The sequence below is a fragment of the Nansenia antarctica genome (assembly GCF_963989245.1).
Source record: "Nansenia antarctica genome assembly, chromosome: 4".
NCBI lineage: Eukaryota > Metazoa > Chordata > Actinopteri > Argentiniformes > Microstomatidae > Nansenia > Nansenia antarctica.
The window spans coordinates 8,382,375-8,407,611 of NC_137689.1; the positions used below are offsets into that span (position 1 = coordinate 8,382,375).

The 25,237-nt window shown below is 46.2% G+C and overlaps 2 protein-coding genes across 2 annotated transcripts in view; one reads left to right on the forward strand and one right to left on the reverse strand.

The window, feature by feature from the left end:
• The window catches only part of alcama (activated leukocyte cell adhesion molecule a), a gene marked incomplete at its 5' end in the record, with an annotated part of 77,482 nt that extends 67,074 nt beyond the window's left edge, over positions 1-10,408 (forward strand). The window contains 7 exons of the mRNA XM_080528108.1: positions 815-927; positions 1,739-1,865; positions 2,849-2,970; positions 7,121-7,250; positions 9,001-9,112; positions 9,716-9,830; positions 10,274-10,408. Of these exons, the coding sequence (XP_080384234.1) occupies positions 815-927; positions 1,739-1,865; positions 2,849-2,970; positions 7,121-7,250; positions 9,001-9,112; positions 9,716-9,797 (686 nt within the window). The 3' untranslated portion in view covers positions 9,798-9,830; positions 10,274-10,408. The remainder of the gene's footprint in view (positions 1-814; positions 928-1,738; positions 1,866-2,848; positions 2,971-7,120; positions 7,251-9,000; positions 9,113-9,715; positions 9,831-10,273) is intronic.
• Positions 10,409-17,374: 6,966 nt separating this feature from the next.
• Positions 17,375-25,237, reverse strand: part of cblb (Cbl proto-oncogene B, E3 ubiquitin protein ligase) — a gene marked incomplete at both ends in the record, with an annotated part of 69,059 nt that continues 61,196 nt past the window's right edge. Inside the window, 6 exons of the mRNA XM_080530087.1 lie at positions 17,375-17,631; positions 20,449-20,571; positions 21,935-22,099; positions 23,112-23,219; positions 23,809-23,873; positions 25,140-25,237. The exon at positions 25,140-25,237 is cut by the window's right edge and continues 55 nt beyond it. Of these exons, the coding sequence (XP_080386213.1) occupies positions 17,375-17,631; positions 20,449-20,571; positions 21,935-22,099; positions 23,112-23,219; positions 23,809-23,873; positions 25,140-25,237 (816 nt within the window). The remainder of the gene's footprint in view (positions 17,632-20,448; positions 20,572-21,934; positions 22,100-23,111; positions 23,220-23,808; positions 23,874-25,139) is intronic.

The window sequence follows — 25,237 nt, forward strand, 5'->3', positions numbered from 1 at the left end:
AATGGAATGGTATTTAATGCGGGGGGGTGGGGTGGGGGGGGTTGGTGAGGGGATATGTCCTCAGAATCACCAAATCTCAGTGACTCATGCGTGGCCGTAGCGGTGTGGGCAGAGGAGTGAATGAGTCTCCTCAGAGGAGGATTATGCCGGGGCTTTGTCAGCGGTGATAACAGATACAAATGAACATTATTGTGGCTGCCTGCAGCGCTCTGATACGGACGCTTCCCTCCCTCTTCAACAAAATAACAAATATGATTCCTTCTCTCCTCTCCTCTCCTCTCCTCTCCTCTCCTCTCCTCTCTTCTGTACACCCGCCCCCCTCCTCTCCTCTCTCCTCTCTTCCGTACATACCCCCCTCCTCTCCTCTCCTCTCCTCTCCTCTCTTCTGTACATCCCCCCCTCCTCTCCTCTCCTCTCTTAACTCTTCTGTACACCCCCCCTCCTCCCCTCTCCCCTCCTCTCCTCTCCTCTTCTCTCCTCTCCTCTCTTCTATACCCCCCCCCCCTCCTCTCCTCTCCTCTCTTCCGTACACCCCCCCTCCTCTCCTCCCCTCTCCTCTCTTCCGCACCCCCGGTCCTCCCCTCTCCTCTCTCCTCTCTCCTCTCCTCTCCACTCCTCTCCTCTGTACACCCCCCCTCCCCTCCTCTCCTCTCTTCCATACCCCCCCTTCTCTCCTCTCCTCTCCTCTCCTCTCCTGTCTTCTGTACACACCCCCTCCTCTCCTCTCTTCTGTACACCCCCCCCCTCCTCTCCTCTCTTCTGCCCCTCCCTCCTCTCTCTCCTCTCTTCTCTGTCCCCCCCCCCTCCTCTCTAGACCTGGATCTCAGCCTCAGCCCCTCAGGGAAGGTCCTGAAGACGGTCGGGGACGCCTTGGTGGTAACGATGGAGAAAAATGCCTCAGGCGATGCGAAAGTGTCATGGAGCAAGGTAAGACAGGGGTTTAGGGTTTAGGGGTTAGGCTGCATTCTGTTCCTCTCACATACGTGATACGTGCTGGGTGATAGGGCCTTTTCAGCCGCAGCCCCGTCCCTCTGGAACGCCCTCCCCAACCACATCAGACAGACTGCCAACACCCTCCCAGCATTTAAACAGGCCCTCAAAACCCACCTCTTCAAGCTTGCCTTCACCAGTTAACCCTCTCCCCCTTCTCCCCCTCTCCCCTCTCCCCTTCCATGGTGTAATGACCCTGAGTGTTACATGGTGTACTGAGCCTGGGTTTAGATAGACAGACAGACAGACAGACAGACAGATAGACAGACAGACAGACAGACAGATAGACAGACAGGTCGATCTTTATTTAGTCAGGACAATGCACATTAATGAACAGTCACTTATACAAAGTATGGTGACAGTAAATATACAGGATTTAGCTGTGAGCTCATTTGCATCCGTAGTCCTCATGACATAAAACCGTACAATAGATAAAAAATAAAAAAAAGAATACAATAGGGCATATTGTATTGTTGTTTATATTGTGTGACGCCTCCCACTCTGCCTGCCTATTGGTTGTTGCTGGTTCCTTTGGGAATCTTGGCAGAGTGGGGAGGTCGTCAGGCTAACTAGTGTCACCTCGGTTGAGCTGAGGATATAGTGTGGGTGTATCCTCAGCTCACTCTCTCTTCCTCTGGCTTTGGTTCCGTTAGGGTTTTTGGTGAGGTCTCGGGGTACCGAGGTTTTCGAGGCCTCTTAGTTTTACACTACATACAAACACCCTTACAATATATTGTTTCTCCACTAGGACAACGGGAAGCTGGACAAGGCGCCCAGGTTTGACAAGCTGAGGTACGGAGACGAGGGGCTGTACGTGTGTGTGGTGACGGCGGCCGGGATCACACGCAGCCGGTCCTTCCACCTGGTCGTAGAAGGTGTGTCCCAGTTTAAACACAACACAACACAAACACACACACACACACACACACACACACACACACACACGACTCTGTCAGTTCTATGGAGCTACCGATTGTATAAGCAGATGTGACACGTAGTCCGCATATCGGCAAACCGATCAAAATGTTGTTTTGGAACACAACGTTGTTGAGAATCGCAACACAAATGTGTTAGTCGAGCCAAAATACTGCTACAACGCAATGGGTTGGGTGAGTAGTAATCCCCCACTGCTACCTAGTTAACTAGAACACTACTTTACCTTGTTAGCAGGCTCACAAAACAAGCTGTGTTAGTTGACTAGCGATGTGTCATTGATACAGCAGGGCTCTCAAGTCATGCATGAGACTTGAGAGCCCTGATACAGATACAGACACAGAATACTTTATCCCCGGGGGCAATTCAGTTTCCACAGTTCATGGCCACAAACACAATGCACGATCACACAACAAAACACTTATATATTCAACAATGCAGAAATGTATTCACATCTTTCTAAAGAAAAGTCTGATCATTACATCATATCCCGATATGACCAAAGCATTAGAACGTGTCACATATTGTAAAGCATTCCACTTCTCTATTCACTGACATGTACGCTCGTTCAGTGAAGTCTGAGCACATAGCCAACCATGTTTTGTCTAACCATGTGTGTGCTGTCTAACAGTGTGTCTAACGTGTGTGTTCTGTCTGACCATGTGTTTGCTGTCTGACCGTGTGTGTGTCTAATGTGTGTGTGTGTGTGTGTGTGTCTAACGTGTGTGTTGTCTGACTGTGTGTGTGTGTGTGTGTGTGTGTGTGTCTAACGTGTGTGTGCTGTCTAACCCTGTGTGTCTGACCGTGTCTACCTGTGTGTGTGTCTAACGTGTGTGTGTGTCTAACGTGTGTGTGTGTGCGTGTCTAACGTGTGTGTGTGTCTAACGTGTGTGTGTGTGTCTAACGTGTGTGTTGTGTCCCCCAGGCCCGGCGGTGATCAGGAAGCTGACTAAGCAGCGCAGCGAGGACGGCAGACACAAGGTCCTGACGTGCGAGGCCGAGGGGGCGCCCCCCCCCACCGTGCACTGGAGCATCAACGGCACCGACGTAAGAGAGAGTGGGTGTGGGTGTGGGTGTGGGGGTGGGTGTGTGTGGGTGTGTGTGAGAGTGTGGGAGTGTGGGAGTGTGTGTGTGTGTGTACCTTTTAATCTTCTCAGCTTTTCTGAAATGCTCCCCACAGTTGTAATAGAAGACGAAGAAGATGAATATTTTATTGTCCATTTCACAGATAAATCAGAAATGTCTTTTTGCACACCCCCTCAAAACACACACACACACACACACACACACACACACACACACACACACACACACACACACACACACACACACACGTAGCCTACACATACAGGGCCCTGTGTAAGTATTGGGACAGTGAAGCTTTTTCTCATCTCACTGAAAAAGTTTTAATTTGAAATCAGACAATTACTGTGAGGTTAAAGTGTACTTATGTGCTTTTATTTGATGGTATTTGTCTACATGGTGGTTTTCACAATACTTTTTATACTCCCACTATTAATTTAAAAGTGGGAGTATATTATTAATTTAAAAGTATGTTCAATTGAATTGAAATCTGAAGATTGACACAGTCTAGAAAGTTCAACTCGCCCTGAAAAACTCCCTAGTTGCTATGACGATACGTTTTAGATCGTTGTCTTACTGTAAGATGTTTTTGTACTTTCTGTTCTGACAGATTCTGTTGCTGCTGTCAGGAGCTACATAAACAATTAAGGCAATTAATCAATCAATTAAGTTAGTCAGTTCTAGTGACGGCTATACATATCCAAACCACCTCCACCATGTTTCACAGATGAGGTGGTATGCTGTAAAACCTTTTTTTCTCAAATTGTCCACATTTGATAACAACAGAATGGTTAGTTGTAAGCCCTAATGGTGATCATTCTTCATTCACCCAGTGTAGAAGTCTTCCTTGTCTTACCAGCCACCCGTATGAGATTCCTGTTGGGGCGGCTGTGGTGCAGGAGGCAGAGCCGCCGTCTAACGATCGCAAGGTTGGCAGATCGGCGGTTCGAGCCCCGGCTGGCCACATGTCGAAGTGTCCTTGGGCAAGACACTGAACCCCCAAATTGCTTCCAGTGAGCGGGCCGGCCGGCGCCGTGAATGTGTGTGTGAACGGGTGAATGAGAGGCCGTCGTAAAGCGCTTTGGATAAAAGGCTCTATATAAGTGCAGTCCATTTACCGTTTACCTGTTCTCACCATTTATTTGTATTCATGTTCCATATTTCTGCTAGCTCTTTCAGATTTTCTAGCCTAATAATGGCTTTCAATGACATCTCTTTTGTCCTGATGTAGACAGACACCAATAGCAGACTCCAGAGACGAGCGCAAATCCAAGAATCAATACTTGACATTGACGGCGCTCTTATGCCTGCAAATGATGTGACCGACCACACTTGACTTGTGAAACAGATACGACACCCTATGAAAAGCCTTCTTTTTAAAATATATTTAAACATATGGACACATGGGGCCCTATTATGCACTTCATCAATAAGACGAGGCGGTAGATCTAAACTTAAGACGTGGAGGCGTGGTCAAGGCCACTTTGCTATTATGCGTGCTGTAGTGGGCACCTAAAACCCGGCGCTAAGCAAAGAAATTAGTCATGGGTGTGTTTTGGGCGTCTTCTCAATCAACCCAATCAGCGTGCCAGGTGCCATTCCCTTTAAGAACCGGCTGCGTTGAGTCATTAGCGCTATGCTATTATGGAAGTCCTAAGAAGGAGGTCAGCGCGCTTCTCTGCCTCTCGCTTCTGAAATAAAGCATTTATACTGTGACCGTAATTGACGTCTTGCCGTGGAGCCACGTGCGTGTTCATGTGTACCCACATGTATGCGCAAACCGCGGAGGCGCGCTCGTGTTTCAAAACGTGCATGAAGTCTAAACTTAAGAACTTTTCAAACCACTTCTTAGCGCTAGGAGCAAAGTCAGATCGCATAATAGCAGGGGCGCCTAGTGCACTTCATTAACATATGAACACTCCCACAATGAGCAATATATGCACGGGAGTTTTACGTCTTATGTGTGGGCGCCTATCGACACCTGCATAATAGCAGTAGCGCGTATGAAGCGCATAATAAGGGTGGCTGTAGGTCTTAACCTGGCGGTGCATCTTAATTAACACTTAAGACGGCAAGTTAAGAAGTGCATAATAGGGCCCATGATCTTCATTAGAATAATGTTGGGAGATGGGGGTAATATAACTAAATACATACAACTGAAAACAGTATATTTGTAAAGTGTAATTAATAGAAATAACATTTTCTTGTGAGTTTTTTTATTACTAATTCAAATGCCTAAAATTAGATCCAAGTGCACAACATCAGGGGCAAATGATTAGAACATTGTTAGAGAGGATTTTGGAGGAGCCTGTCTTATTTAAACCTTATTTAGACATTTTAGTTTGGTTTGCTCTTGATTGTTGAAGTGAGTGGTATCACCATAGAGAGATCAAAAGAGCTCTCTGAGGCTTTCAGAAAGGAGGTTGTAGATGTGTACGAGTCAGGGATTTAAAAAAGATCTTCAAACAGTTAGAACTCAGCCATTGCACTGTCCAGAAAGTGGAGAAAAAACAGCTGCCCACATAGTCAGGTCAGGCCGTCCTAGCAAGTTCATCCCAAGAGCACACAGCAAGATGCTTAAAGACGTCTCCGACAATCCTACCAATCCTACGCCTAGAGGTTGGGCAGCAGGTAGCCTAGTGGTTAGAGGCAGGCTAGCAATTTGCTGGTTTGATCCCCGCCTCAGGAGGGAGCTGCATGTGAGCTGGTGACTGGAGGGTTGGGCTGGCATCATATCTAAGGTGCCTACCACTTCTGCTGTGGCCTTGAGCAAGGCACTTAACCCCTAATTGCTCCAGGAGCGCTGACTATGGCTGACCCTGTGCCTAGAGCAAAAAATACATTTTGTTGTATTCTGTGCAATGACAAAGGTTGAATCTAATCTAATCTAAAAAGGAGAAATCGTACACATGTCTAATTCTTGCAGCTCGACACATAGGGGGGCGATGGTTTGTTTCTAGACAGTCAGAAAGTCTCTTCCGCCCTCTAGTGGTGATAGTATGACCTTGGTTAAAGCACCATGCACCAAGCACCATGCATTGGTTAAAGCACCATGCCATGGGGTGTGGATTCTTTCCCCAAGATGCTTCACTAAAATATGTTTTCTTTTACTCTATTATTCTCATAGTGTGGCTTTCTCTTGACTGGGTGATATTGATGTTCTGAAATAGGCTGTTCAATAATCCAGACATGCAGTCAAATCTCACTGATTGTCAAAAGTGTTTGTGTTTGTATTACCTTGTTTCAAATCTTAAGAGGTATTGGTTTGACAGTGATCATAGAGGCTGAGTAAAATGTCGATCTTCTTTTGTAAGAAGTTGAATTGCTTTCAATGCGCGAGGTGTGTGTGTGTGTGTGTGTGTGTGTGTGTGTGTGTGTTCGTGTTCGTGTTCGTGTTCGACAAGCTGCGTCGAGCCAAAATACGCTACTCATTCAAACACAGCTAAGTGTAGGCTAACTGTCTTAACTGTCATCGTTAATGCAATACTGTTGATGTACAGGTCCGTTTTGGAACACTCCTGTGGTGCTGTTCAAAACACGATTCAGTTACAGATGCATCCTTCCAGATAATTGGAAGTTAAGTTTGATGGGTGAAAGACAGTAGACACATCCAGTCACTCATAGATCCGTAATAACATCAACCACCATGAAAGGAAGCGTTTTGTAAGCAATCGGAACAGGGGCCAGTTTATTCATATTGCGGGTGTGCGTTCCCTAGACAACTCAACTGTCATGGTGTTGTCCCCCTCAGGGGCGGCTGTGGCGCAGGAGGTAGAGCCGCCGTCTAATAATTTATGATGTATGATTTATTTAAAATAGGGACAAAGCACATTGATTAACAGACTGTAACTGTAAATGAGCCAGAATTAGCCTAGCAGGCTAGTTTTCGTCTGCTGTCCCTAATGATCGTATGGTCGGCAGATCGGTGGTTCGAGCCCCGGCTGGCCACATGTCGAAGTGTCCTTGGGCAAGACACTGAACCCCCAAATTGCTTCCAGTGAGCGGGCCGGCCGGCGCCTTGCATGGTAGCTTGCCGCCATTGGTGTGTGAATGTGTGTGTGAATGAGAGGCCGTTGTAAGTCAGTCCATTTACCATTTGCCATTACCCCCCTAGGAGAAGAGCTCCTACAGCAACGGCAAGGCCACTCACAAGATCACCGTGGTTCCCACCGCCAACCTGACCGTGTCCTGCAGCGTGTCCAACAGGCTGGGCGAGGACGACAAGACCATCGACGTGTACACCCGTGAGTGAGCTCTGGGCGAGCCGTGCTAACTAGCCCTAGCGGCTAACAGCTGTCCTACTGTAGCCGACTGTTGTCGTTTTATATCAAATATACCTACTCGGAATTTAAGTCTCTCTATTTCAGTGCAATCAAACCAATTGATGTTCACAGAATTTACCTATTGCTAAGCCACGCCCCAAAATAGAAATTGTCCAATCATATCACAGCAAAAGTCACTACAGGCAGAAAACTCAGACAAACAACTGGCTAATATCAGATGGTGGAAAGCTTCTAGACTAAATATTCTTGTCATCCTTAAAAAAAACATCATAAATCAGAAATTTGAACTCCCGTCATTGTAAGCCATTAAATGTCATTCAGTCACGGTCGGTCAGTCAGTCACTGTCAGTGAAGAATTTGATCGAGCGTTGTTTGTTTGTCCGAGTTTTCAAAGGGGGCGTGGCTTAGCGATAGGTCCATTGGGGAGGGTTTCCTGTTGATGCGTTGTAGATGTCAAGGTCGTGAGATGGGGCGAATGTTTTTTCCCAGTGGATTTATGTAATCCAATGGGACTATATAAGGTGGAAGATGTGCGTATGTTTCGGGAGATCTCATTTTCTATATATCCTTATATACTGTACCTTGTTGTAACAGATTATTAGAATAAAAAGGCCTTGAAAAGCCAATTGACTCAAGTCAACTCTGTGCTTTGCCTAAACTCCATATCTACACAAGAATCAGTTACATCTACTACACTACCTACTACGCTATTCCCTGTTTCGCTATGCTTCAGGATAGTCATATTATCTTACGCGTATATATACTGTATAACTCTATCTGAAGAAGTTGCAGTAACAATGTCTGAATTGTTATGACGGTTGAGGGTTTCTTGCTTGACCTGAAAGATGCATTTCATCCACTAGACACATGGGCATTCATACCACCGCATCCTTCCACTCACTCTCTTTCTCTCTCTCTTGGTTTGGTTTGGTTTGGTTGGGTTTGTCTTGTGTCTGGCTACTGGACTTTACCTCCTCTTCTCCTCCTGCCTCTCAGGATAACTCTGCATGGTGTGTGTATGATACACAGTGTGTCTCACAGTATACAAAGCCAAAGTGCTTCACTTTCTTAAAAAAAATATTTTTGAAATTGCTTGCTTTGTTGGGTTGGTGACAGCTATTTTCACCTCTTTCCATTGTGTACTTTTCAACTCACGGATATGAAATACAGTATTGTAAGTTAATTTGATTTTATGTCTGATTTCAGTATTTAAGGAAGAAACGCCAGAAAAAGGTACGATTTTATTTTATTTTACATTTTCATTTAATTTATTTTGGTTTATTTATGTTTTTTGCTTTCTAATCAGAAGTAGTATTTCTTGTGAGTTGAAAAAGGCTGACCAAACAGACTAGGTTTGGGGTGAAATTGAAAATAAAGTTACCTGTAATTTTTGATGAAGAGAACATCTGACATCTTCTGAAATGGAGTTGACCCCCACCAGCCCTGCAGACTACTGAAAGCTCTCACACGTACAGGACTGTACTGCAGTCTGGTGTTGAACAGCTCAACATGACAAACTCATCAAAAACCTTCCTATATCCACACCCCCATATGTCATTGACAAGCAGAAAGCATCAATATGCCATTACAGCCATACATCTCATACGGTACACAGAGACAAACCTATTTGGTGTCGTTCATCCACTGATAACAGTAGTCTGAGCTGTGTGTTATGCGGTGGTCCAGTGTGTGAGATGTTGTGTTGTTGCAGAGTCTCAGGATGACAGCGACCAGGCCAAGCTGATCGTGGGCATCGTGGTGGGCCTCATTATAGCTGCCGCTGTGGTCGGGCTGGTGTACTGGCTCTACATGAAGAAGTCAAGGTACGACACCTCGTTACGTCTCTACTATCACAACGTCGTGGCTGCATAGTGTTAGCAGCAGCTTTAGCTGGGTGAATTAACTATCAAAAGAGGTAGTGGTGTATTCCTGCGCCAGGCAAAAAGGTCCTGTAACTTCACTCAATTCTAGAATTAGAATTTGCCATTTAGCAATTACAATTACAAGGTTACAAGGACATTCCCCCTGGAGTAACTGATGGCTTACTAAGTGCCTTACTCAATGGCACACTAGTGGTGGTGTTTCAGGCGGGATTTGAACTCACAACCTTCTGATCACTAGTATCCACTGAACAATAGTCTGTTAAGGGTGGGGAAGAAAGTGGAAGAGGGGGAAGAAGGGGGAAGAAGAAAAGAGAGGAAAAAGAGAGGAAAAGAGGGAAAAGAAAAGGAAGAAAGAGAAATTGAGGCTTCTTTTCCATTATCGACATGTTTAATAGTCTCAATGTCTCATGGTTGGGCACCACTAAAGCCTTGGGCGACATGATTGGATGTGCACGTTCTAATGAACAGACTAACGTGCTCTAGGTAGCGCCACCACCACCACTACTAATTGTTAGTGTGTTCATGTCTCCCGTCTCTTTCCAGACAAGGCAGCTGGAAAACAGGAGAGAAAGAAGCTGGCACATCTGAAGAGAGCAAGAAGCTGGAGGAGAACAACAAAGTGTAGAGGCAGCGGGGCTGGACCTGGGGAACCAAGAAGGTACTGGCACCGTCGCTGACAACGCCACAGATGGACCATCTCATCTGCTAGGGCCTGTGTGGGAGCAGTTTCTGTTCCAAGCAGTAACACACAACTAATCAAAGATCTTGGTTGAAGAGGGTGTATATTGTTCTCTTGATCTCTCTGTTTTTAGATGTATAACCCTCTGAAAATGAATAAATATACAAAAAAATATTGGTTGATGTCTAGATTAGTTGATTAGTAGAATCAGTTTAGGGTGTGCCTTATGTGGATAAGACTAGCCACCTAGCCTGGCATATTAGCCATAGCATGTTAGTTAGCTTTGATAAGAAAAGTTGTTATGTTACTGAAACATGTTATGCAGTTGTGATGGAGACTCAGACATGACTGATGCTGAGTCATTCCCATCTCAGAAGGTTCCAGATATCTGTTAAACAGAATGCATTTCTTTCTGCTTTCAGGGAAGAGGCAGATGAGAGAGGCCTTGACATAATTGGACTAGCCGTACAACACCAAAAGGAAGACATCTGATTGGCCACCGACATCCTCCATCAGGCTTCAATTGAGCAGCACATTATGGCAGAATACACTGACCGAACACTTTATTAGGAACACCAGTACACCTTCTCATTCATTCAGGTGGTGTCATGGTGTGGGGAATGTTTTCTTGGCACACCTTGGGCCCTTTAATACCAATCAATCATCTCTTGAATGCCACAGCCTATTTGAGTATTGCTGCTGACCATGTGCATCCCTTCATGGCCACAATGTACCCATCTTCTACTGGCTACTTCCAGCATGATAATGCACCATGTCACAAAGCAGAAGTCGTCTCAAACTGTTTTCATGAACATGAGAATGAGTTCAGTGTTCTTCAGTGGCCTTCCCAGTCACCGGATCTGAATCCAACAGAACATCTTTGGGATGTGGTAAAACGGGAGATTCACAGCTTGAAAGTGCACCTGAAAAAATGTTGCAGGAATTGCGCGATGCAATCATGTCATCATGGACTAGAATCTCAAAGGATTGTTAATTCCAACATCTTGTGGAATCAATGCCATGAAGAATTGAGGCTGTTTTGAGAGCAAAGGGAGGCCCTACCCCAGTATTAGTAGTATCGTGTTCCTAATAAAGTGTTCGACGAGTGTATTTGCTAATCCAGATGAACAGTCCCACCCACCCCGCTGTCTCAGAAAAAAGGAAAAACATTTGTGTTGTGTATTGATTTTTTAGTCTGCGCTGAAGACTGCTTCTGAAGACCGCTTCTCAATGTTGTTTTTGTGTTCCTGGTGAATGCTCTCTTTTTGCGCGCAGCGATGTTGTGGTGGGTTTCGTTTTCTTTTTTTCTTTTCTTTTCATTTAGTAAAAATAATGTAAATTCACTGTACACTTTTTAATCCTGTGTGACACGAGTCAGAGGTCTCTCTCTGCTGCGTGCCTGGAATAGAGGAACATGGATCAGGGAGCTGCCCAACACTGGATCGCCGGTCAAGAGCGGCTCTGGTGGATCTCAGAGAATCCAAAACTTCACTGCTGTTGACCCTCCGTTCTTCGAAGTTACATTTCTCAAGTCTTTGCATACTACATGTATTATTATTATTTTTTTAAAGCTGTACCATTTTGTTACGCCCCCCACCCCACCCCAGTATTTTCTTAGTAATTCCGCTCATAAAGGTGTGAATGGTAGTGGCAAATGTAAAAGTTGTGCACTTAATATTTTTGCGTTTGGTGTCTGGCTGCCTATAGGATTGCGTGCCTCACGAGTTTAACTAAATGGGGGATTGAGAGTTATTTGTTGCGGAGCATAACACTAGAACAGCCGTGCCTTTTTTAGCTACTATAAGAGCCGCCTCAAGGGGTCAAATGACCATAGTCTTTACCATGGAAAGCTGCTACTTACACACAACAACCACTAGTTGGCACGTCTTGTAAATTAGCCTGCTCCTACACAGAAAAACTGCAAAATAGCTTTATACTAGCTTATCCTGATGTGATGTTGCAAATGTAAGGATACTGGGTGGTAGAATGCGCATATCTAGGAAAAGTCATGAAAGGAGGGTCCTGAAATTTGATCAAGTGCAAAGATATAAAAATAAAAAAAATACTCTCCGGGTCAAATGACCCCACCCATGGCTGTTCTAGTGATAAGGACTTGGCTCTTTAACTTTGTTATTATAGAGTAAAGGGCACCTTCCTTACCTTCACAAGGCATTGGGTCAAGTAAAGAAATTGACACGGTACACACCCCACATCCCAATGTAAAAAAAAAGAAAAAAAAAAGTATTTCCTTAATTGGTAGAAGAATAAACATTTGGCCACCGTTCTGCAGAAAAAACTCATTTTTTTATCCTTTATGATTAGCCAAAGCCTTCCCTTTGCCTTACTGTAGTCTCACTTTCTTATGATACAGCCATCGGTTATCAGGAGGGTGAGATATTCTGCATTTTATGTGAATGCTGATGAATGCGCTGACAGTTTTCCCTCCCGTATCTTCACTTCTGTGAAAATCAAATATAGCCTTGAAACATGACATTAATGTTTTTGATTGTACATCTTTCTGTTTGCTGAGTTCATGCTTAAGCTATTTAGTCATTTATTTTGTCATCATTTTTTGTATTGTGTCCGTTCTCTCCCTCTCCCGTGTGCCATACTGTAGCTTAGCACTATTGTTAGCATAGTATTTATGGTTTTGTTGTCTTTTGTTGGTGGAGGTTCACTGTAAATACAGTATGTCGGATGTGAATTGTCCAGCTTGTGTTTTGATCTATTTATACTGGTCGCGTTCGTAAATTCGTTCTGAGAGCACCCCAGCGTCCACGTGACTGCTTCTGGTCCAATCAAATGACTTGGTTCCATTGTGACGTCGAACCCAGTGTGCGCTCCGGCGAATTTACGAATGCGGCCCCTGTGTGAACCGTAGTTAGCTGCATTTCACTGTGCTTACTAGGTAGGCATAATACATTTAGATGTGAACCTCCCAACGTGCATCATTTAAACTGTTGAAAATGTACTGTAGGCTGGAGGCCATGGAGATGGGTTTAGACAGTACAGTGTTCTTTTGTGTTTCTTTGAGGGTCTGAAGGAGAGTGTAGCTGAAGCGATGGAGATGACAGTTTAAGTATGATTGGCAAATGTTGTTTTCATACATTTGTTCATATCCAGTCATCAGGTCAGCAGTGAAACCAAAGAGGGTAAGATGAAAAGGCCATACAAGTAGTGTATTGTAAATACAGACTTTTGTTTTTGTACTTTTGTTGAGAATAAAGTGTACATTTTGAAGAAAAGTCTCCTTTTCAGCACCCAAAGTATACCACATGCCCCTTGTTTGCTCATGTCCATGTGTTACCAGATTGAACACATTGTCTTACAACAGGAAGTGGGACTCTGTCCACACTATTCGACAAAACAATAAATTATTGTTTTGATTGATTAAGTTTCATTTCAGCAAATTTCTTAGTAAGATGGTTGTATGACTAGCAGAGTTTAAAAGGTTGAGTGTGCAGTATGTATTAAGTTTAGCAATGATGACTAAAACTAGAATGGATTGGACCTCTTAAAGCAGTGGTTCTCAAACCTCTCCTCTGGGACCCACAGCCACTCCACATATTTGATCTGTTCCACCTCCAGCACACCTGACTCCTCTAATCAAGTACAAATCATAATTGCTTTGTACTTGACAAGTTGAATCAGTGTGCTGGTGGTGGAACAGATCAAATATGTGGAGCGGCTGTGGGTCCCCGAGGAGAGGTCTGACAACCACTGTCTTAAAGTAGCCAGTTAATATAAAAGCCAAAAGTTTTATAGTTTGGTTTTGATAGCTTGTAAAGTAGGTTGTAATACCACTGAAAAGCAACGGGTGGTAGATTAAGCGCTGTCGCCCTAGAATAACAATATCGGACATATGACAATGAATTGAACAATTAAAATGTTACAGATCTATATGTTACGGTACATGTGGGAAAACTAGGGTTAGGGTTAGGTGCTACGTCGACTTGGTACATGCTGGAATGTCTAACCCTAACCCCAATCCGATCCCTAACCCTAGCACCCTACCCCTAACCCTAACCCTAACCTTAACCCTAGCACCCTAGCACCTAACCCTAACCCTAGTTTTCCCACATGTACCGTCTTCCCACATGTACCGTAACATATACACCACGACCCCTTACTGTGGATGTGTCCTCTTCACATTTCACTTGATTGATTTTTCCTGATAAATATTTACGACGAATGAAAATGTTTCAGGTATGCTATATTACACATCAACACTCTTACCATACCAAGTGTTACGGTAAACATTGTTCATGACAAAACAACACAACGCAGACTCATGTTAATACTGGCTTTTATAAAACATCTTAAAAAACAAGAACAAATCACTGGGTACTTTTAATTACTGAACACAAATAATATCAAGAGAAGGCTTTAATAAAGTATAAATTAATTGCACACATCACTATGCTTTTTACACGTTCCACAAGGCATGTTCATCAAACAAAAATTCAAGACGTACAGTAAGAAGGAGAAAAAGAACGAGAAAAAACCTCCCCTTGCAACCTACTGTAATGAACGACCCCCCCTACCCCCCCACCCCTACCCCAACCCTAACCCTTTAACAGGGCAGATGGAACAACTGTTTTCAGTATTGAGACTTTCAAGTTTCAAAGTTTAAGATGACAAAGAAACAGACCAGTGCAAAATGAAGCTTCAAGTTAAGAGTTCATTAAAAAAAACAAAAGAAAAACTGAACAGAGAACAGGGAAAGGATGCAGTTACTGTGATGAACGGTATACAGCCAGGTTGTACTTGGTAGACAAGGGGGATATAGGGGAAAGGCCACCTGTTGCCAGCTTCATGTGCTCTGGGGAAGACGTTGCCCCTTAGTATCAGCCTCCCCTCCCCATATCCTAACCTTACAGACAGACTACGGTGGGATGTCATAACACACACTCCCGCATACCGACTTACCACAAATGTTACAATCTGCCAAAGAACCCTAATTGTCTTTTACCGCAATTAGCTTGAGTAGGAAGATTTAGATTCTGTTATTGTTGATCTCTGTAAGCTGGAAACTGCCCCCCTGTTGTGTGCGATGTCATATTTCTGATTCTACCTTTAAATCATTAGGGGGGGGGGGGGGGGGGTAACAATTCTTGCCCAATATAGGGGCATAAAAGGGGCAACTTCACCCTATTCCGCCTCAGATGGCAGCCAGTCCCCCTGATCGACACAAAACACGTTGTGGTTATTGCGCATACATGTGCTCTGCTTGTGGCTTTAAGAAAATATGTTTGTTTTGTTATCGTCAGGGTTGGATTGAGAGCAGCGTAATTGCACAGTGCATTCATCTCAATGACAGTTCAGTGACACTCGAAGGGACTCGAATGCATCAAATGAGCCTCGTCTCAGGTTGGCGAGTATGTGTATAAGCATAGACTAACCAGACAACTGGAGGGTTTAGATATGGAGCTAACTGTATTAGTGGTTGTCCCCCTAAGGTTTGATAACGAGCAGTCCTCCACAGGGTTAAATGTGACACAGTCTGATCATTTGGTCCGCATGTCGGCAACCAAATCAAAATGTTCAACAACGCAATGGATTGGGTGAGTAATCTGCTAACTAGTTAACTATAACACTACTTTACATTGTTAGCAGGCTCACAAAACAAGCTGTGTTAGTTGACTAGCGACGTGTCATTGATTTTCAACAACGCGGAAATTTATTCACGTTTTTCGAAAGAAAAGTCAGATCATTATATCAGATCCCGACATGAGGACCAAAGCATTCGAATGTGTCACAAATGCCTAACTAGAACCCCTCCCCCCCTCCAAATGTACACATCAGTACTGTAGACCTGTCTAGTTAATTAAAGAACATGGCTTTGCGGTATTATCAGTATGTCTCCTTCCATTTGGCACATGGTACAAAATCAACTTAATTGGTTTTCTATTCTAATTCTTAGAAGAAGATACGTGTAAGGGGTAATGACAGTAAGGGCCTTAACCTCAAACGTTTAGGGAGAACCGAACCCCCAGGAACCAGAACACATACATTCAGTGGGTTTGTTTTCTATCATCGAAAAAAAAAAAAAAAAAGAACAAGGCTGTGGTCTGGTGTAGCCTGCGCCTTCAGAGACAGAGGAAGTGCCATACGACTGGCCTCCCCCCTCCCCTTCCTATTGTACATTCACAAGGTTCCTGCTGAAAGGTGGTGGAGAAGAGCACAAGTGGACTCTGAAGAAGAGAGCATAATGGGGTAAAGAGCCTGTGCTTCCATCCTGAGATTCAATAACACTCCACTCAGAAGCTTCCATCTCCATCTCCCTGCCTCTCTGCTCTCCACACACACCAGCTCATTAAGACCGAGAAGACGTGAGAGCCGGAGGAGAGAACCCGCAATCTATCTAAATGGACTGCACAGAGAGAGAGAGAGAGAGAGAGAGAGAGAGAGAGAGAGAGAGAGAGAGAGAGAGAGCAGGTACTATTATACCTCTCAAAGTAACAGAGATAAAAGGAAGAGAAAGAGAGAGAGAGAGCGGACAAGGAGGAGGAGGACTAGCAGTAAGTAGAGAGAAATAGGACCTTTGACTCCTCCCAATTGGTTTGAAATGAAACCACACCACCGAATGTTCAGAGACTTTTATGCGGAACGGTTACAAAATAAAATAAAATAAAAAAGCACACTGTGTCTGTCTGTCTGTCTGTCTGTCTGACTGTCTGACTGTCTGTCTCTGACTGTCTGACTGTCTGACTGTCTGTCTGTGTCTGTCTCTGACTGTCTGACTGTCTGTCTGTGTCTGTCTGTGTCTGTCTGACTGTCTGACTGTCTGACTGTCTGACTGTCTGACTGTCTGACTGTCTGTCTGACTGTCTGACTGTCTGACTGTCTGACTGACTGACTGTCTGTCTGTCTGTCTGTCTGACTGTCTGTCTGTGAGAGATGGTGTAAGGATAACAGATACTAACTATAACAATAAACATTAAAGAACATGAGTCAAGGCCAGTCTGTTGCAGATTGATTCCCACACCTTGATTATGCAAGGCCGGGTGGGGAGGGGGATTGGGGGTTGGCTGGGGGGGGTCAGGGGTTAAGTAGTTGATTGGAGATGGCAGCAGCAGTGGGGTGTGTCAGGGGCAGTCCTGCACACGTTGGCAACACGAGCATTGAACACCAGAGGCCAGCACCGGCAAAGCTCACCAGAAAAGGCTGTTTCACTGTAAACAACAAGCAATTTTTTCTTTTTTCACAGGTTATTTAAACATCTTTCGCAGACAGAGGGTTCGCAGGTTTCTCTCTCTCAGGTTCCGTGACCCTGATTCGGATCGTCAGACTTCTAAACAAACGAGGGGGGGGGGGGGCGGGTGTACGCATCAGAGCGGTCCGCACTCCGTGGGAGGGAAACACTGAACTTTGACCTCCGAACCTTTTATGTCACGACTAGAGACTAGAGAGAAGGAGAACCAGGTAGAAGAAGCCCTTTCTGTTCTGGACCAGAGGCCGCAGAGGCACACGATATCTCCTGTTCGCCCCCTTGGTCCCCCCCGGCCCCCCCCACCATAGAGCTACAAGTTGAGTCTAGGGGCCACTAAGGCGAACTCTCTGAGAATGTTCCGGGCCACGTCTACTTTGTTCTGCGCGATCATGAGCGCCCTCTTCACGTCCTCGAAGGAGTAGCCTTCCCCCATCAGTTTGGCGATCTTGGCGTCCACGCTGTCGCTGGCTGACTCCAGGCCGTGGTGCTTCCTCTGGTGGATGTCAGGAGGGGTCTTTCGAGGTAGTGGCTTAGGCGGCCTGGCGGGTGCCTGCAAACAATCACTCACTGCAAGAAGAAGAGAGGGAAGAGAGAGTCATCAATGGATGACAGCAGCTGAGTGGAAAGCAGCAAACAAGAGCTAATGAGTTTAATCCATCGTTTGAATGAATGAATGAATGAATGAATGAATAGTCTTTATTGTCATTGCTACAGTACAGGTACCAAACAACGAAATTTAGGAGGGGTGGCTCCCCTGGTGTTAGGAAAGAAAAAAAGAAAAAAACACAAGAAGGGAAGGAGCTGGTTTACATAAATAAAGGCTATGTACACTATCCACTATACTATACTGTACAGATAGACGACTAGGGTTGTCATATTGCACATAGTGTTTGTTGGGGGGGGTGGGTGTTTTGGTTTGTTTTCTCCCATGTCCGTTTATCTGGTTCTTTGCTTGGCAGGGAGGTGAGTATTGATTTGCTTCTGTTGTGTCCTGATCCGCCCTGCCGTCGATTATTGAGGTAGTGGGAGATGCATTTACATTTACATTTTGGGCATTTAGCCTTATTCCAAAGCGACTTACAATCAATACATTTGACTAAGCAAGTAAATCAACAATCCACCAGTTCTAGGAGGAGACGTAATCTAGCTCAGGCCCGAAGACACTTGGCAGTCGTCGTGAAAAAGTCTTTTTTTTTTTTAGGAGGCATAGTATAGGGGGAAGCAGGTGTCTCAGGAGACACAGTGCTGGGGGGTAGTAATGTCTCAGGAGGAGCAGTTAAGAAAAGATGGAGGTCTTCAGTCTCCGACGGAAGATGGGTAGTGACTCTGCAGTTCTGACAGCCGTGGGAAGCTCATGCCTGGGAGGCAGTGTAGTGAAGAGACGTGATGCCTATTTTTGCTTATTCTTATTAGTGGAGGTTTAGTTGAGTCAGTGTTTCTTTGTGTAGGGATGAAACATTAAGACATTACCCTTTCTACACCATTTCAGTGACCATTGTTCTATGTTGTGGCTTTATGTATACGGCTTTTGTGCCGCACTTTGGTTTGGTCCCTTTAGTTTCCATGGGGACACTGTCAGCCGTAACACCATTATCACTGATTACTACTAAATAATTAATTTTATGATTTAAATCAGGGGTGTCAAACTCATTTTAGCTCAGGGGCCACATACAGCCCAATTCGATCTCAAGTGGGCCGGACAAGTAAAATCAGAGCATAATAACCTTTACATCCCTTTGTTTTAGTGCAGAAAAGTACGCGTTCAGCTGTGGCATTCTGAAAATGTTCACATTTAATCTTAATCTAATCTCAATCTTACATTTTAGTGTAAAGTGAAATGAACCCCTCCCCCCCGCCTCCAAGTCTGCCCAGGACTGAACATGCACTGGACCTTGAATAACTCTGCATTGCACTTTATATACAGCACTATCCATGCACTGTCTGTCCTGTTTTTGCCTGTCTTTGCATTTGTATGTGTACTTGTTTTGTTCATGTATATGTGAAAAAAGCATAAATGCACCTTCTGTAAATGCCAAAGCAAATTCCTACATGTGTCAAGCATAATGGCAATAAACGTTATCTGAATCTGAATCTGAATCAGAAGCTGAAAATGTATAATAATAATATATGCCATTTAGCTGACACTTTTATCCAAGGTGACTTACATTGCAATGAGTAGAGACATTTCAGTATATATGGTCCCAGCGGGAATCCACCCCAAAGCCTAAGCCTTGTTAGCGCCATGCTCTACCAACTGAGCCACAGAGGACCACTGGTTAGGGTGTTGTAGCGTACCTTGGGTGGGGGGTAGCTGGTGGTGTAGTGTACCTTGGGTGGGGGGTGGCTGGTGGTGTAGTGTACCTTGGGTGGGGGGTAGCTGGTGGTGTAGCGTACCTTGGGTGGGGGGTAGCTGGTGGTGTAGTGTACCTTGGGTGGGGGGTAGCTGGTGGTGTAGTGTACCTTGGGTGGGGGGTAGCTGGTGGTGTAGCGTACCTTGGGTGGGGGGTAGCTGGTGGTGTAGTGTACCTTGGGTGGGGGGTAGCTGGTGGTGTAGCGTACCTTGGGTGGGGGGTAGCTGGTGGTGTAGTGTACCTTGGGTGGGGGGTAGCTGGTGGTGTAGTGTACCTTGGGTGGGGGGTAGCTGGTGGTGTAGCGTACCTTGGGTGGGGGGTAGCTGGTGGTGTAGTGTACCTTGGGTGGGGGGTAGCTGGTGGTGTAGTGTACCTTGGGTGGGGGGTAGCTGGTGGTGTAGTGTACCTTGGGTGGGGGGTAGCTGATGGTGTAGTGTACCTTGGGTGGGGGGTAGCTGGTGGCGTAGCGTACCTTGGGTGGGGGGTAGCTGGTGGCGTAGCGTACCTTGGGTGGGGGGTAGCTGATGGTGTAGCGTACCTTGGGTGGGGGGTAGCTGGTGGTGTAGCGTACCTTGGGTGGGGGGTAGCTGATGGTGTAGCGTACCTTGGGTGGGGGATAGCTGGTGGCGTAGCGTACCTTGGGTGGGGGGTAGCTGGTGGCGTAGCGTACCTTGGGTGGGGGGTAGCTGGTGGTGTAGCGTACCTTGGGTGGGGGGTAGCTGGTGGTGTAGCGTACCTTGGGTGGGGGGTAGCTGATGGTGTAGCGTACCTTGGGTGGGGGATAGCTGGTGGCGTAGCGTACCTTGGGTGGGGGGTAGCTGGTGGTGTAGCGTACCTTGGGTGGGGGGTAGCTGGTGGTGTAGTGTACCTTGGGTGGGGGGTAGCTGGTGGTGTAGCGTACCTTGGGTGGGGGGTAGCTGGTGGTGTAGCGTACCTTGGGTGGGGGGTAGCTGGTGGTGTAGCGTACCTTGGGTGGGGGGTAGCTGGTGGTGTAGCGTACCTTGGGTGGGGGGTAGCTGGTGGTGTAGCGTACCTTGGGTGGGGGGTAGCTGGTCGTACTCCTGGGACATCCTGGACAGGGCCTTCATGTTGTCCCCCGTCTGTCTCCGTACAGGGGGCAGGGGAGCAGCTCCACTGAGCATGTCAAACACCGTGTCTGGAACACAACGACACGTCCTGTGTTAGAGAACATCAGGACGGCATAGTACACGGATACACTGCTCTCCATGCACACGGGAGAGAGGAAGCGTGTTGTCTTGTTTTAGTGCTACACACCAACAGTTTGGATTGTAAATCATACAGTTACTATGGCGCCTTGCATGGTAGCTTGCCGCCTTTGGTGTGTGAATGGGTGAAGGAGAGGCCATTGTAGCGCTTTGGAATAAGGCTCTATATACTGTAAGTCAGTCCATTTACTATGATTCTCAGCTTTATTTCAATGTTTTTAGAAAGTTTAGAAATGACAACATGTTTCAGTAGTAGTGAAGTATGTCTGCCGGAGGAGTCTCGAGGATCTCTTCGCTACTTCCGCTCCCTCAGTCCTCTCCATCCTCCTTGTTGTTACGTTCATCCTCCTCTACTTAGACCACTTGCCCTAATCCAGGCCGTGCTTCCTCCTCATCCTATCCTACATCTGGCTCTAGTTTAATTGTACACAAAAAAATATCTGGTTTAGTGCGAATGAAGGCGCTGGTGACGGGTGTTATGTAGGACACTGTCTGTTTTGGTGTTTGCGACTTCGCGTGTTGACGTTGTGCCTTTGACAGGATTTGGGCTATATACTTTGCGGTGTGTGTGTGTGTATGTGTGTTGTGAGAATGAATGGCACCTGTCACTAAAGACACAAGCAAAGCATTGAGTGGTGTGGACCTCAATTATTTCATGACTTTGGGATATAACAGGGGGGTCGGCAGGGGGTCCGTCTTAAACATCTGGGTTATTTTCAAGGCCAGAATTCTCAGTGCACCTCCTGATGGCACCGTTGAAATAAATATACAGCACTTGACCTGCTCATAGCCACGATCACGCCACTATTACCGCTCCTCCACCCAGGCCAGACAGAGCTCCAGGACTCCAGGGCAGCGGTAGTCGTACCTGTTACTGTCGACACACATTTCCAGTACACCTGGGTTTGGACTTGGCTTCTATTTTTTGCGCCGATTTAAATTGAGCCCTAGGACTATAACGGTTACATATCAACGGTTTTATCTTACCATACATGGTTGTGCGCCACAGCTGAACGCATCGTTGTAATAGCAATGTTGAGCAATGTTGAGGGTAAAAAGACTCATTTTGTAATGAACCTGAAGTGAGGAAAAATACCCCAAAATACACTAACATTTACAAAAATAATGGTTGTTGTACCCAGCATCATTCACCAGTCCACATACAGAGGTGGGACTTTGACTTGATCAGCTGATCTCGCACGACACAGACGACATTGCTATTGTGTAAAACTGCTTTCCTGTCTGTCTGTGTCGCTTGTGTGTTGTGTGGCGGGAACAGAACAGCCAGCTTACCAGGGGTTAACAGGAAGTGGTCGTGTCCGTGTCCGGAGGCGGGCTGGGAGGAGGAGGCTCGTGAGCTGGACGGGGAGGAGGCGAGGTCTGGGAAGCTGTGTCGGAGGGGGGGAGGGGGGGGAGGCTGCGAGGGGGGCCGGTTGTTGAAGGGGTCCTCTGCTGCTGCTGCACAGACACAAGGGAGACGACAGGAGGATGACTGAGCACAGCTGAACTCCAGGCCACCGGGGGGCGACAAACACACCATGTAACTCTGAAACCCCTCCACTGACATCATTAGTACAACTGTTTTGCTTTCTAAGATGCCACTACTATTGTGCTCTGTTACTACTAACCTTCTGTTATCAGTTGAATGTTTGTTTAAATCATATCACTATGCATATACATGTATTGCATTTATGGCATTGCATCATTGCTTTGTAGGTCAACGGAACCAACAAATGAACAGAATTCTTAAATTAACGATATGAACATGTGGAATGAAAGTGATGATCACTATATCCACTATCCACACTCTCCATTGACTTAAGATCACATTATGTTTCATGTTACAATAGCGTCCATTCCATGCAGTTCATGGGTGAGGTAAAGAATAGTTTCATAGGCAGTATGAGTTTGATTGCTGGTATATTCTGAAATAAATATAACACTTAATGTACTTTACCAAAGGCAGACGTGACAACTAATTCGGACCATGCCAGGCTTGGGTTTCGCCACAACAGAGCTGTGTTTCATTCGTTTGGATATATAACCGTGCGCGGCGGTGTGAGTTAATTGTCTGAGCTGCCTACCGCTCTCTCTTCCTCTGCTCTAGTCAGTGACGCATAGCAGCACCACCTGTTCAACGACTGGGAATGTTCCTGTTGTTGTTCTTTTCGCTTAGGCTATATTTATCTAAGAGAATATACACATATATACAGTATAGAGTGGAAATATATAGAGTGGAAACATTCATGGTACCTAAACTATCTTCCACTGTCCAAACATCCTCTACCACGAAACACCAGAGTATAAACATATAGTATAGAGTACACACAGACGCTGGACAAACAGACACACAGACGCTGGACAAACAGACAGTCAGTGGGGTTATGGGTATGAACACATAGGGGTTTGACAGACAGACACATAGGGGCTTGACAACCAGACAGTCAGCGGGGTGGGGGGGGGGGTCTACCTTGAGGGGGCAGCAGGATGTCGTAGTCCGAGGGCGTCCTGTTGTGGAAAGGGGAGAGGGCGAAGCGGGCTGACACCGAGAGTAACGCTCCCGATTCAAAATGTCCACCTGGGAGATACAGGGAGAGGTTGGGTGATGAGTCTCAGTGAGATAAAATACATTTTTCAAGAGAAACCTGTTTTGACAGCAGCAGGGGGAACAACGTTCCAGACAAAACAACTTACATGCACAGACACAACCATGAACTATGGACACACACACACACACACCCACCCACACACAGTACAACAGTTGCATATAGAAATACAAACACCATAACTAAAAACAGCTGTCGTCATGACAACTGCACCACTCATCCATGATATTTACTTCGACCAACTCCACCAATGTGACTAGATTTTAAAGTTTTAAACTGCTGGATTGTTCTGGAGAGAATTCCAGGAACACCGAGCTAAGTAGTTAAACCTATCTCTACCATGACCTATGGCTATTTCTGACCTATTCCTATTTTTGTGTGAGTGAGACCGTAACTGACATTCTTTTTAGATTAGGTTAGATTCAACTTTATTGTCATCGCAGACTACAAGTACAATACAACCAAATGCAGTTTACTGACATTCTGACATTTACTGACATTCAACTGACATTCTTTTTCTGATGGAATCAGTAGCAGTCAGCCTTACAGCCGCAGTCTTACCGTGCTCAACAGGCTTGTGCTTCTTCTCCTCAGCAGACGGCTCTGGGGAGCCATTCTCCAGACTCCTGTAGAGGGAGACAGAGGAGAGGAGAGGAGGGAGACAGAGGAGAGGAGAGGAGGGAGACAGAGGAGAGGAGAGGAGGGAGACAGAGGAGAGGAGAGGAGAGGGAGACAGAGGAGAGGAGAGGAGGGAGACAGAGGAGAGGAGAGGAGAGGGAGACAGAGGAGAGGAGAGGAGAGGAGAGGAGACAGAGGAGAGGAGAGGAGGGAGACAGAGGAGAGGAGAGGAGAGGAGGGAGACAGAGGAGAGGAGAGGAGGGAGACAGAGGAGAGGAGAGGAGGGAGACAGAGGAGAGGAGAGGAGGGAGACAGAGGAGAGGAGGAGAGAGGGAGACAGGGGAGAGGAGGAGAGGGAGACAGAGGAGAGGAGGAGAGGGAGACAGAGGAGAGGAGAGGGAGACAGAGGAGAGGAGAGGAGGGAGACAGAGGAGAGGAGAGGGAGACAGAGGAGAGGAGAGGAGGGAGACAGAGGAGAGGAGAGGGAGACAGAGGAGAGGAGAGGGAGACAGAGGAGAGGAGAGGAGGGAGACAGAGGAGAGGAGGGAGACAGAGGAGAGGGAGACAGAGGAGAGGAGAGGAGGGAGACAGAGGAGAGGAGAGGAGGGAGACAGAGGAGAGGAGAGGGAGACAGAGGAGAGGAGAGGAGGGAGACAGAGGAGAGGAGAGTTGGTGGGGTTGGGTAGGTGCGTCACACTGCTGGTGGATGGGGTGACTTATCCCCTTACGATGGAGCTTTTACAATAAAAAAAAATCACTAGATACATCTGTAATAAACCCCCTAACCCCATTGAGACCGTAACAGGATCACGGTGCTCTGAGCATCTCAGGCTCTGGGCTGCTACCCTCCCCCTCTACCCCCCCCTGACATCCCTTTGGTGGGCCGGCCCAGGACAGAGTGGACCCAGTGTTAAGGGGTGCCGGCTTTGTTCTTCAGATGGATGTTAGATGTCCTCAGGTCTCAGGCCTCACAGGCTTCACGCTGATCCTCTCCTGCTGTTTAATGCATCCCGTTGTTCAGCCTCTAATCTCCTATTCTCTTTCTGCTCATCTGTCTGAGGGGCTCTGAGCCCCTGAAAACTAGACTCACAGCTTCTGAATTTCTTGAGTTTCTGAAAGTTTCGGAGTCTACTCCACCCTATATCCTGGTCCAGGCTGGGTCTCCTCCTAGGCCTGTAATCCTTGTCTGTGTGCACACTCAAGGTATAGTAGGGAAACACAGCGTTCATGTATATGAACATATAACATAGATATACATATAACAACATATATACCTGTTGGGGATCCTGACAGAGATGCAGAGGGGGGGCTGGGACAGACACAGGTGGGATGAAGGGATCTGGTACTCGTCGTCCACACGCTCCGCCGTGCC